This window comes from Camelus dromedarius, chromosome 27, assembly GCF_036321535.1.
Source record: "Camelus dromedarius isolate mCamDro1 chromosome 27, mCamDro1.pat, whole genome shotgun sequence".
Classification (NCBI taxonomy): Eukaryota; Metazoa; Chordata; class Mammalia; order Artiodactyla; family Camelidae; genus Camelus; species Camelus dromedarius.
The window spans coordinates 8,368,517-8,382,766 of NC_087462.1; the positions used below are offsets into that span (position 1 = coordinate 8,368,517).

Consider the following 14,250-nt stretch of genomic DNA (forward strand, 5'->3'; position numbering starts at 1 on the left):
AAGTAGCACACAGACACTCCAGATGCTCAATCTTTTAAACTTTTCTTTAGAGCACTTATCACCATGGAGGAGGGCCTCAAAAAGGATTAGCTGGAGGAATTAAAGATTTACATCATACCTGGCTGTCAAAGGCCATGAGGACAGCGAAACTGGACAGGTGGGTGGAGTTGCATGTGGTGTGAGTCTTGTTCGCTTGTATCAGGACACAGCCATCCCTGGACCAGTGGCCGCCCTCCTTTGTGCCTTTCCAGTAGACGCAGAAGGTCCTTTTGACATGGGGCTTCATCTGAAAATAGAATGGACTCATCATGTTCTTTCTTGGGAGGGACAACTCTCAGAGAGTCAGTCTATGCTGGTGGGGTGCAAATTAGGTGACATTTGGGTTAGGAGAGATCAGGTGATTTCTATTTCAAGTGAAGAGGATGATCACCAGGACACCTGCCCCCAAAGTCCCAGCTCTATTGGAATGCCACATAACAGGAAACAAGACCACCTCTCTCTCTCTGGCAGCCAGAATTTTACAAGACGTGATTGGTTTCAAGACTTGGTCTGCCACCATGGGAGTCAAAACAAACAAACAAAAAGGGTGTAAGGCTCATCCAAAGTTTTCTCCCCAATACTTTCTAAGTCAGATTTCTCTGGTCCCTTCACAGCCATTCTGCTCTTGACCTCTCACAACAGAATAATTGCTCATGAGATAACAGGGGTAGTGCAGGAAGACTCAACACCAGGAGAGAGAGAATAAAGTTAACCTCCAACCTCTTCTTTTTGTCCCAAGAGCATCACTTCAGGAGGCCAAGTTGATGAGTCAGATGCTCTCCAGATGTCTGCGGGCTTTATCTCCTTTGATAATCCCTAGACCATCCTCAGATTTCTTTCCCCACTCCCACTGCCCCATACCATACATCAAAAATTCCAGTCCTAGATTTTACACATCAAATAGAGAAAACCTACCTCTCCTCACCTTCCCCTACTTAATTCTTATTTTATTAAAAATTAAAAAAAATGATTTTATTTTTTCCCCAGCATTATTGAGATTTAACTGACATACAACGTTGTGTAAGTTTAAGGTATACAATGTAAGACTTGATACATGTATATATTGCACAATGATGATCACAACAAAGTTAGTTAACATCCATCACCTCACATAATTACGATTTTTATTTTGTGCTGAGAACTTTTAAAAGCTACTCTCTTAGCAACTTTCAAATATACAATACAGTAATGTTAGCAAGGGTTAACTAGAGCCATCACTGTCTCCAGTACTTCCCCAGAGCTTACTCATCTTACAACTGGGAGTTTGTAACTTTTGATCATAATTATCTCTCCCACCTCCTGTCCCTGGCAACCACCAATCTGTTCTTTGTTTCTATGAGTTTAGTTTTTTTAAGATTTCATGTATATATGAGATCATACAGTATTTGTCTTTCTATGTCTGACTTATTTCATTTGGCCATAATCCCCTCAAGGTTCATGCATGTTGTCAGAATGGCAGGTTTTCCTTCAGCTCTTACTTTCTAAACAGAGCGGGTTATGTCTAACAATTAACCCTCCTGCCTCTTCAGAGTTCGGGCAGAGGTTGTGATATTTGTACTAAAGTTTTGCACTATGTTACCACTGGGCAAAATTGGGCAGAGTACACATGATTTCTCTTATTATATCTTACAACTGCATGAGAATCTACAATTATGTCAAAATAAAATTTTAATAAAAAAAAGAGTTTGGGCAGAGAACGGGAAAAAGCAGTGGATTAAATAAAAAGTTTTTCTTCTGACTGAGTTATACAGTCTTAATAATTAATTCTAGGCTTCTGTGTGAGAATGAATATTATGTCTCAGTTCAACTTTCACAGATGTAGGAGGTACCTGTAACTAAAATAATTCCATGCACTGGAATGACGCTGTCCAAGAGAAATATGTGAGCCACTTATGTAACCTGAAGTTTTCTGCTATCACGTTAAGAAAGGAAAAGAAACAGGGCAAATTAATTTTATGAGTATATTTTATTTAACTCACTATACTCAAAATTATCTTTTAATATGTCAATATAAGAAAATACATGTAATCAATATAAAATTATTGAGGTGTTTAACACATTGTTTTTCTTACTAAGTCTTCAAAGTCTGGAAATATTCAGTCTAACTCCAGAAATACGGAGTCTTCAAAATTTCAATTCGGACTCGCCACATTTCACATGCTTAATAATTACAGTTGGCTTCTGGCTATGATGTTGGTTGGAAAGTGCAGGTCCAGAACCACTAACTGGAGAGTACATGCAAATTGTTTGGACTAACATCCATGAATCCTAAGCAAGTTCAAATTGCAGCTCTCACCTACCTTCACGTGCTGAAAACTCAGAATCACAGTCTGGGAGAGAGATACGTTCCTTTCAGGCCCAACAGCTGCGCTCACTACTTGGGAGTTCAGATAAACTGGATCTTTCTCATTCGTCTCTTCAAAAAAAGTTGCATTTATGATGTTCCCAAGGGAAGAGTATGAAATGAAGGCAACTGCACTAGGACCTGAGAAAAGAGAACAACGGAGTCTTTAAAAGTGCTACCATTCCTTCTGTCCTCTTTCCTGCCCCGCACCTTCCAGGCTCCTATGATCGCCACTTCCTGTGCTCAGGTGTCCCTAAGACGTTCACTTTCTCATGCCTCTTCCTACCCAAATATAGCTCTTCCTCAAAGACCCAGCTCCAGCCCAGCCTCTGGCTTGGGACGTCTTCCCCAGAGCCTCAGGCAGCTTGAGATGCTCCTTTCTCTGAATTCATATTTCAAGGGCAGCCCCTGCCTTGCCAATGAAAATTCAATTTTCTGCTAATGATTTCCTGTGAAGTGAATTCTATTTTTCCAATAAACGACTTGAGTGACTATACAGGGTGCTTCATCTGGAAACCACAGGGCTCCCCAGCACACTGCCAAGCATGTGGGAAATGGTGAATTCTTTAAAAACATCTATATTTCCTAAAAAAGTTTAACTCATATTTCAAACACTCAGAAAACTATTGAAAAAGACATAACAGACATTTGCAAGTTAACATTTTAATATATGTTATAGTTACAGAGTTTTATGTTTAACATATATTATATTTTTGCCATATTGGCTTCAGAATTATTTTTTAAAGATATAAATTGTTTTTAAAAGTTTATTCTGTAATAGCACAAGGAACTATGTTCAATATCTTGTAATAACCTTTAATAAAAAATATGAAGATGAATATATGCATGTAGATGCATGACTGGGACCTTGTGCTGTACACCAGAAATTGACACATTATAATTGACTGTACTTCAATAAAAAATTAAAAAAAAAAAAAAGAAATAAGGTGTTTTAGATATGAATAAAGTTCCCACTACAATTTCATTCTCTTTCTTTCTTCTCTAGAAATAATCATGGACGTGGTGTGGAAGTATAGCCTTTCCTTGAATACTTTTGTAATTTTATTACATATATGTTTCCATTATAATATACAGTATTGTTTCCTCTGTTTAAAAATTCACGTAAACAGTATCCCATGTTAGGTACCCTTTTGCAACTCTCTCTTGCCACGCCAGTTAATATTTTCGTGACTTAGTCATAGCAATACATGTATATTTTGTTTATTGATTTCAGTTACTGTAGAATATCACCTACTGCTATGCCACAACTTACTTGTTTGTAAAGATAAATGATGTAATTTTGATAAGAAAAAGAGAAAAAAGAAAATAAAATCTATATAAAATTGTACCATTGAGAGATAGCCACTGTTGGCGTTGTGGATTTTTTTTCTAAGTATATGTATGTGTATCAAATATGTCCAAGATGTGTTAATGGGAAAAATACATGACTAGTTTCCCTTCAAATGCAGAGCTGAGTATTGGGGATTATCTGATTCTATAGGACTGTTGCACTTTTTATTGACTTTCGTATTGCCAGGCAATTTCACAACTCTGTAGGCAAATTGATAGTAGTGGAAATGGTTCTTTCCCTAGACACAAAAGCCTTTTTCTAGTAGATATGTAGTTGTTTTGTGTTATAGACAGACACTGCATTGTATTGCCCTATAGGATGTTAACCACTTTTTGCATCTGTTACTATTATTTAAAAAAAATTCTTTGGGGGGAGGTAATTAGGCTTATTTATTTATTTATTAACGGAGGTACTGGAGATTGAACCCAGGACCTTGCACACGAGCTATACCCTCCCCACCGTTAGCATATTAATTTCAGCATTTGTGACTATTCCACATGTGAATATTTGTGTGCATGTATATCTGCTCTTTGAATTGCCTTTGAGCTTGTCTTAACATTTTATTGGTTCCCTGATTAATTAATGAGTTGAATATGATCTTTGATATGCATTCATTTATATTTGCCTGAGAGTCATTATTTACCCGTTTGAAAATGGCATATATGTGTATAGACATACACACACACATGTGTACACACCCATATATGTGGGTCAAAATAAATAAAGGCTTTCACAGTGTCTCCCCTCTTCTCACATTCTGAGGCAAACTTTGTGTTTGTGGCCCTGAACCTCTTTTTGTATTGAATTGGCTAAAACTTGGTAAACAAGAGGAGATGTTAAAACAAAGAGAGGCTAAGCTGATTTACATAAGAAAGGACATGGATCTACCCTTAGGAGAAAAATTGGGAGGAGGGGCAAAGAAGAGGCAGATGGAATTTCGAGGGAGGTAGAAGGGAGAGAGATTGGGTCAGCCATAAAAAGGAAAAATGAGGAACAGTTGGCCCTCTGTATCTGTATCTGCATCTGCAGGTTCTGTATTCACAGATTCAACCATCCTTGGATTGAAAATATTTTTTAAAAAATTCCAGAAAGTCCCAGAAAGCAAAACTTGATTTTGCCTTGTACCCACTATTTACATAGTATTTGCATTGTTTTAGGTATTATAAGTAATCTAGAGATGATTTAAAGTAATGGGAGGATGTGTGTAAGTTGTATGGAAATACTGTACACTACTTTATATAAGGAACTTGAACATTTGTGGATTTTGGTGTCCTGGGGGTCCAGTCCTCTTGCATACTGAGGGACGACTGTAAAAGGAAATTGGGTAAGTCTTGCTTTTCCACTTCCTCTGTTGCCTCTTGAGGAGACTTCAGTAATGACTAACTTGTTTTTCAAGACTTCTAGAATTGGTTTGTGTTTCTTTTGGATGAAACATAATGTTGAGACTGGACCCAAAGAAATCCACTTACAGCTGGGTTACACGAATTTCTACCTTTATTCTATTTGTGTCTAATTGTTTCCTCTCTCTCTCTCTATATATAATAAGCCAGATCTAGATCTAGATAACATATATAGAAATCATTATCCATCCATCTGTCTATCTATCCACCTATCTAGGATCTATTTATCCATTTAGTCAAAAAAAATTTTTTTTGGTGGAATGCCTACCATATTCCAGACATTATTCTGGGGACAGTGAGGGGCAAAATAAACTGAGCTTCTCCTCTTATGGGTCTTACTTTTTGCTGCAGGATACAGACAAACATAGACAAATAAAGGGATATATATCAGAAACTACTCAATTCTATGGAGAAAGTTAAGCATAGTAAGGGGGCAGTGAGAGATGGGAGGGTCCCATTTTAGACAGTTTCCAGACAGCAGAGTGAAGAGAGGGAGCACTTCCAAGAGCAGAGTGCTCTAGGAGGGGGAAATAGCAGGGGCAAATGCCGGAGACGTGAACATGCCCAGCTTGCTCACAGAGCAGCAAGGAGGCCGGTGCAGCTGAAGCAGAGTCAGGGGGACAGTGGGAGGGGGTGAGGGCAGGGCCGTGATGGGGGCAGATCCTGTGTGGCCTTGGGGACCTTGGAGAGGGTTTTGCTTTTATTTTAAGCCAGTGGAAAGCTATTGGAGGGTTTTAAGAAAAAAATGCCATAATTTAACATACTTTAATAGGCTAAAAAATATGTATATATTTATAATTTTTAAATATATTAGAATATGCACATAACATAGATCAGTAGTGTTAGGGGCTGACATATGGCTATTTGCAGGAGAAATGCCAAATGATTTTAACCCAAGTGTATTTTTCTTGTTTTATGGATTAGAAAGTAATGGATTTTAATATTCTCCTAAATGAGAAGTTAAGGGTAATACTTAGCATAATTTGTGTTGACTTTGTATGTATTCTCTAGTGGGGTAAAAAAAATTCGTACAGTTTTACAGCTTTTTGGCAACATGCAGCCAAATGTCATGATGTGTGCTTGGTAAAAAATTGTTGATTTTTCAGCTAGGTACTTTTACAATGTTCTCACTGTGCTGAATGTGAAATAATGGCATTAACCGTGTTCAACTTTTAAAATATATTTATATATATGTATGTGTATATATAAATATTTACAATGAACATTAAAAGTATTATGGGCTGAAGTATGTGTCCCCTCCCCAAATCCATATGATAAAGTCCTAATAGGACTTCAGAATCTGACTGTATTGGAAGACAGGGCTGTCAAAGAGGTGACTGAGTTAAATGAGACTGTTAGGACGGGCTCTAATCCAATCTGCCTGGTGTCCTCATAAGAAGAAATCTGGATACACAAAGAGAGACCAGGGATGCATGCAGACAGAAAAGACCATGTGAGGACACTGTGAGAAGGTGGCTGTCTTGAAGCCAAGGAGAGAGGCCTCTGAAGAAACCAACCCTGCCAACACCTTGATCTTGGACTTTCAGCCTCAGAACCAAGGAAGTGAATTTCTCTTGTTTAAGCAAACCAGTCTGGTGTTTTGTCGTGGCAGCCCTAGCATACAACGTATATACACATACATACACACACACCCGTAATGTGTATACATATGGATACATGTATCTGTGATAACAAGGTAATGAACATACTCTCATGTCAGTAAATATTTGTTATTGCAGCTACTGAGAAGTCCACAGGACAGAGCGGTCATATACAGCAAGGACTTAAGGATCTAGGGACAAGAACCAGGTTTCTGGATTCAAATCCCAGCCTTGCCACTTACTAGCTGTGTGCCTCATCCTACTGGAATAAATCCTTCAACAGGTTTTTCTAACAAGTCTTCTCTGGCCTGGCTCCAGGGAGAAGTAGGTAATTCACTTCTGTTTCTCTGAGTTAACAGCAGTTTCCGTTGTCAGAACGAAACAGTGGTAGGTGGTTGGAAGACTCCGCAGGTGATAGATCCACCTGATCTTACACTTGGAAACTGCTTGTTTTTGAGCTGCAATATGTCAGTGTAAGAGTAAAATCATAAGCAGAAAAGGGAAGAGTGGCTGTCGAGGTTTCCAAGGTCTGTCTCTGTGACCTGGGTTTGTTCTCTGAGATGGTTTACAGGGAGAGGAGTCACGTGATTGCACATCTTGGGTTACCTACGATTGTACATCCCAGTTCACACCTGGTGTCCTGGTGTAATTTTATAGCACCCCCTTCTAATATTAAAATTGTCCACCATTTGGAGATAAATTATAAGGTAACTTTAGACCAGAGGTCTCAACTGGGCGCTATTCTGCCACCCTCTACCTCAGCCGATATTGGGCAATGTCTGGAGGAATTTTGGGTTGTCACAACTGGGGAGCTGCTACTGGCATCTAGTGGATAAAGGCCAAGGACACTGCTTAACATCCTATAGGACACAGGATGGCCCCTACAGCAAAGAATGATCCAGCCCATGGCAGAATCTGAAGGACAGAAAAATGTCTCTTTATGTCATGCACCCATCAATGGGTTCTCCTCTCTCATTAGGAGTGTTCAGGTCTCCACCTAAATGTGGATTTAATTCAATGAACATTTGTTACTGTTCTCCAATACTGTGCCAGTAATGGTGACTACAGAGAGAAAGAATTCATTGTTTTCACCCTTAAGGGATCCCAGTATGGTGAGGGAGACAGGGATATGTCAACCGACAGATATGACCCAACATGTTAGATGCCAGCATAAGGTGGGTTCAAGATGCTGGGGAGAACAGAGGAAGGAAGGTGCTGTGATGGAAATGGGTAGTCCTGGGAGGCTTCAAGGAGGAGGTGAAAGTTGAGCTATGTTGGCAGAAGAGTCAAAGTCTACCCAGTGAGTGGTGGTTGGCATTCCTGGCAGAGGAACAGCCAATGCAAATGCTCCAAGGTGAGACCGCAGGGCCCATGAGGGGAAAATAAGTAGTCTTCTGCTGGGCATGTCTATGCCAGGTGCTCCCCAAGGCACGTGGCACTCGCGTTGTGATGTTTATAATTCACATAAACAATTCAGCATAGACAGTTGTTACGGGCTGAGTTGTGTCCTCCCTGGATTCATACGTTGACGTCCTAACCCCCTAGTGCCTGAGAATGTGACCAAGGAGCAAACTGAGTTGCAGATATGTTTGGTTTGGCCTGAACTGTGACGCCTTGCATGCTCTCTCTACAAACTGTGAGGAACTGAGGAACCTGGTGACAATGCAAGCGTGAAATTATGTGCTTGGATTTTGGCTTCCACCCTCCACCTGGCCCATTCTCAGATGAGGAAGATTCAAGTTCCTATCTTCCTGGGGGAGGAGAGGAAGTGGTAGAAACTAATGCCTCGTGGGACTTTCTCAGTTCAGCATGTGGGTAGTTGTGTATGTTTCATTGTTTTTACTCTAGGACCTTCTGTGACAGTACAGACCAGATGTGCCCGATGTTCATGTGACTGGATTTTAAGATCCAGTTTGTTGTGCTATAGCAGTTACAACTACATCGTGCTTAGAGTAAAAGTGTGCTTGCCAAATTAAAAAATTGGAGGTATTCGTGCAAACAACCCAATTTTTGGTTTCTCTTGAAAAATCAGAAAGTCTGGTAATACTGGGACAGTTCATGGCAACAATTCATTCCTTTTTACACAGGCTGTAGCGGGTGCTTTAGGGACACTGACTTTATTCCCTGGTGCACTCGTGGTTTCTTTCTATGCTGTTGGATGCTACCACTAGCAGCTGCAACTCTTGGAGAGTTTTCCCCCGAATGAATGTGTCTGATCTGTACTCAGGGTAGGCTGGAAGAGCCTGGAAGTTTACTCCCCTACCCCATCCCAGATGGGCTCTCAACCAGTGATGGATTAGAGCAGATGGATAAACAGTCCAGCTCCCTCTCCTTGAATGGGATAACTTGGTGGGATTGAACCCCAGTCACCACCAGCAGTAACTTGCTCATTAACATAATAATATCTATATGGGCTGCCTCCTCTTCCTTGTCCCACTCCTGTCTCCCCTACCATGGTTAATTTTATGTGTCAACATAGATACATCTTAGTACCTAGATTAACATTAGCTGACATTAACATTTAAATCAGCAGACTTTGAATAAAGCAGATTGCTCTCCAGAGTGTGGGTGGGCCTCATCCAATCAGTGGAAGGTGTTAAGAAAAAGACTGACTTCCCCCAAGGAAGAGACTGCCTTTGGACTCGAGCTGCAACAACTCTTCCCTGGGTCTTCTGCCTGCTGGCTAGATTTTAGATTTGCTACCTTCCACAATCACATAAGTTAATTCTTTAAAATCTCTCTCTGTCCCTGTCTGTCTCTGTCTCTCTCTACGCACACACCATATTGGTTCTGTTTCTCTGGAGAACTCTGACTAATATACTGACTGATGCTTTCTGGAATCATCTCCTGAATAAAATCATTACACTTGAACTCCTTACACTTGTCCCAGGGACTGTTTCCTAATGAACCCAAGTTGAGACCTGGACAGAACAGCCTCTAAATTGCAAAGAAGTCTCTTTCATGCTGAAGAATAGAAAGCCTCCACTTTCGGAAGATGCACTTTTTTTTCCCCCCAAAAAGGAAAAGACTCAAATGACACAGTCTTAGGGTAACAGACCCATCAGGGAAGAGCCATTGGGAAATGCTACCTTACTACTCACACAGGGATATTGCTCTGTATGTCTTAGGGATTCTGAATGCAGCCACCACATTTACCTTGTGTGTTTCCCTGGGTGATGTCATTGCAGTGAATACTCAATGAGTTCATTTGGGCCATCAAGTTGAAGATGATTCCCTTGGAACAACTGTCTGTGACAACTCGAGTTTCAACAGCTGGTAAGAAAAACAACAGGCAAGCTTACCATTATAATAAGCTTTAAAAATGTACACAGCTACACAAACAGCTCACATTTATTGAACGTCTAGAATGTACCAGGCACTGGGCTAAGAGCCTTATACACTGTCATCTTATAACCCCATGAGGGACCATTATCCAGGTGAGGAAACTGAAGTTCAGAATATAAGTAAGTCTCCAACTCCTGAAACCAAGTTCTTAAATAACATTCTCTAGCACACCATCTTTGAAGCAACAATTCTATTTCCAGGAATTTCTTCTTGGAGGACAATCATGGATAAGAGGGCAGATTTAGCTATAAGTTCACAGCAGCAAAGGCAATAATGGTAAAAAATGGGAAATGACCTAAATGTTTAATGAGAAGGAATTGATAATTTATGGCTTATCTCTATAACGGGGAACCATGCTTCCAATAAAAATGATGTCACAGAAAAACAAGAAATAAGCTCAGGAAAATATTTATCTTAAAAATCAGACAGTATGAGACTGGTCATGAGCTGGAAATTATTGAAGCTGGGTGACAGATGCAGTAGGTTTATTATGTCTCCTTTTGCATATGTTAAAAAGTTAAAAAAAAGAGCACATTACAAAATAGCACTTAAAGAATGATATTATTATAAAGTAGATAGGAATATGAGAAAAGGATACTATTTAAATAAAAACTTATAACAATAAAGAGTGAAAAGTAGAAGAATTAAAATTATAGCAATTACCAGCCCTAGTTTGAAGTGCACTATATGCAGCATTATTATCTCATTTTACAGATGGGAAGACTAAAGCCCACTGAGGTGAGGATACTGACCATCAACTAAACAATTAGGACCTAGCCAAATCAGGAAAGATGAGAGTTCCTTGTAATCCGGTTTAATTTTGAGTGAAAGTGTCCAGATTGTGGTTTCCTAAGAAGGTTATTAAAAATTAAAAAAACAATTTTTATAAAATGTAAAGTATTTTATCATGCAAGTTGGTAAAACAAAAGGGTTGGCTAGGCATACACAAATACATTGACATCTCTGAGCTGAATCAAAGGCACAGCATTTCTGGAGGCCACTGCAGTGATATACATCAAAAGTCTATAAAATGTTTTTTCCTCTTTGACCTCAATGATTCCTCTTTTATGAATTTATCCTAAGAAAATATCAAACAAATACACACAGATAAATTTTCTATGGTCTTTGTCACAGGATTCTTTGGTAACAACTCATATTTCCCAGAATAGGGAAATAAATAAATTATAGTATAAGTTAAGATATAGTATAAATAAATTATATATACTATGCAACTCTATAAACCACTGAAGACAATAACATAGGCAATGATGATGTATATGAGTTACGTGGAAAGATGTTAGTAATGAATGAAAAGCAGGTCCTGCAACTGAAAGTAAAACGTACCATATACAACAAATATGTGACTCTTCACCAAACATGTCTCTGCGTGGGCGTTGGATTGGAGGACTGGGTTGTGGGCAGATTTGGCTGGTCTAAATTTAGTTTTGTGTATGTGTTTTCTTCTAATTTTTTAAAAAATTTAATACATGTTTTTAATATTTTTGTTTTGTTTTGAGGGGGAGGCAAGTAGGTTTATTTATGTTTATTTTTTAATGGTGGTACTGGAGATTGAGCTCAGGACCTTGTGCATGTTCTGCACGTGCTCTACCACTGAGCGACACCCTCCCCTAGTATTTGGTTTTATTAAGGCACTTTCTTTTTCTTTATTTTATTTCATCTTTTTGGAGGGGGTAGATAATTAGGTTTATTTATTTTTAATGGAGGTACTGGGGATTGAACCTAGGATCTCATGCATGCTAAGCACACGCTCTACCACTGAACTAAACCCTCCCCCCTGTTTTTATTTTTAAAAACAAAAATTGTATGTATTTCAGGTGTATGATACGAAGACTTGATACATATAGACATAGTGAAATGATTACCACAGTCGAGCTAATTAACATATCTCATCACATGGATAGAAAATGAATATGTATGCCAAGTATAATAAAGACACTTTTATTTTAAAAATATATACTAAGATGTTCTTTCTTGGGTGGCTTATGTAGCATCACTGTGACATATACTGTCAGGTTATATAGGCACTGAAGTAAAAAAAGACACTACCTTTAAGTCAGAATCCCAGACTCAGGATTGGAAACCACTGGTGATTAAAAAACCACCCAGTTCTGTGGAGGTGTAATTGACATACAACGAACTGCACATATTAAAGCGTACACTTTGATGAGTGTTGTGGGGTGCACACATCTGTAAAACCGCACAGTCAAGGTGGGGAACACTTCCATCACCCCCAACAATTTCTCCAGATTTCCTCATGCCCCTTTTCCATCCCTTCCGCCCGCCCCTCCCTGTTACTATAGATGAGCTTGCATTTTCTAGAATGTTATATAAATGGACTCATGCTGTACATATTTACTTATCTGATTGCTTAGTCTAGACCCAATTAGGAACCAGCCTCCTGTGTGTATCACACCTTATTGTCCTCTTACCCACAGTACTGTTTTGGACTTTCTGGGTTTTTTGGTCTGGGGATCTCAAGGCAGTTTTTATGACGTCTGATTCCACAGTCTGGAGAATAAATGTGGCCTTGGACGCGATGTCTCTTTTCTCTTCCATTACCCATGCAGTCTTATTGGTGAGAAGTGACTCAATGTCCTTAACAACCTGTTGCAGCTTTGAAGATAAAAAGAATCTTTAAAGATCTAATCTGACAAATTTTAAAAATCTACATCCCAAGGGTCAGTAGAAAAAGATATTACACCGAAAAGTTATAAGCTGAGTGATATGTAAAAAAAGGTTGGAGGGACTTTCAGAACTGGGGTTCAGATAAACCTATTTAATGCTCTACTTGTTTAGTTTAATGAGTCTTGGTGGAAATTCTGAGCTGAGCTAGGGGCCTATATATAAATATAGCATCTCTCTCTTCTAAATGACAGCTGACGTCTTTTTGGTTTAGACCTATGGTACAGAGAAGGCATCAAACTATTGGCTCATCAGAATTGCTATTTTAGTGTCTAAACCCACATAATGACTTTACATCTATCTTTCTACAGCAATGCTTTTTCTTTTATTGAAATGAAATTCATACAACATACAATTCAACCTTTTCAAGTATACGAGTCAGAGGCAATTTAGCACATTCATGATGTTATGATGCAACCATCACCTCCAAAACATTTTCATCACCCCCATATAAAACCCATTAAACAGTTACTCTCCATTCTGCCCTCCCTCAGCCTCTGAAAAGTACTAATCTGTTTTCTGTTTCCATGGATTTACCTGTTCTGGACATTTCATAGAAATGGAATCATACACTATGTAATTCTTGTGTCTGACTTCTTTCACTGAGCGTAATGTTTTCAAGAGTCATCCATGTTGTAGTGGGAATCAGAATTTTGTATTTTCTTGTTTTACGGCTGAGTAAGATTCCACTGCATGGATATACTGCATTCTATTTATCCATTCATCTGATGATGGACATTTGGGCTGTGTCTGCCTTTTAGCTATTGAGAATAATGCTGCTAAGAACACAGGTATGCAAATACCTATTTGAGTTCCTGCCTTCAGTTCTTTTGGGTGTATTCCTAGGAGTGGAATTACTGAGTCATATGATAATTCTATGTTTAATTTTTTGAGGAACCTGGCAATGACATTTTACAATGAAATGTTCCTGTTGATAACATGATGAATATGTTTGTTCATAAATTCCATGAAGAGTTGTTGAACTTCCAGTGTGGGCTTGGTCTGATTCTGTCCTCAGGAAGCTCACTGTTTAGAGGGTGACAACACACCACGTGAATGTGATCGGTCTGCCAGAGACAACATGGATAATGTGGATGGAATGTGTACTCTGGACCAGGCACTGTGCTGAATAATCCTCATATGTTATCTCATCCAACCTTCTCCTCTATCCAAGGAGGTGGGTGCCATTACTACTCCTGTCTTACAGATGACTAAACTGATCTTGGAGAATGTGATGGTTAATTTTGTGTGTCAACTCGACCAGGCCATGGGTTACCGGATATTTGGTCTAGCATCACCGAGTGTGACTTTGAGGGTGTTTCTGGAGGAAGTGAGGCAGATTGCCTTCTCTGATGTGGCTGGGCCTCACCCAGTCAGTTGGGGACCTGACTAGAACAGGGAGTCTAAAAGGGAATTTCCCCCTGCCTGGCTGCCTTGAGCAGGGGCATTGATTTTTTTCCTTTAGAC

The 14,250-nt window shown here is 39.3% G+C and overlaps 1 protein-coding gene across 8 annotated transcripts in view; it reads right to left on the reverse strand.

Annotated features, from left to right (window-relative positions):
• Nucleotides 1-14,250, reverse strand: part of ADGRE3 (adhesion G protein-coupled receptor E3) — a 41,746-nt gene that overhangs the window by 14,650 nt on the left and 12,846 nt on the right. For all 8 annotated transcript variants that reach the window (XR_010378084.1, XR_010378083.1, XR_010378082.1 and 5 more), the window contains 4 exons: nt 12,531-12,714; nt 9,892-10,008; nt 2,340-2,524; nt 119-286 (listed from right to left, as the gene is read on the reverse strand). Coding sequence is in view for 5 of the 8 variants with exons in the window: in XM_064479929.1 (XP_064335999.1) it covers nt 119-286; nt 2,340-2,524; nt 9,892-10,008; nt 12,531-12,714 (654 nt within the window). In the remaining 3 variants the exon portion in view is untranslated. The remainder of the gene's footprint in view (nt 1-118; nt 287-2,339; nt 2,525-9,891; nt 10,009-12,530; nt 12,715-14,250) is intronic.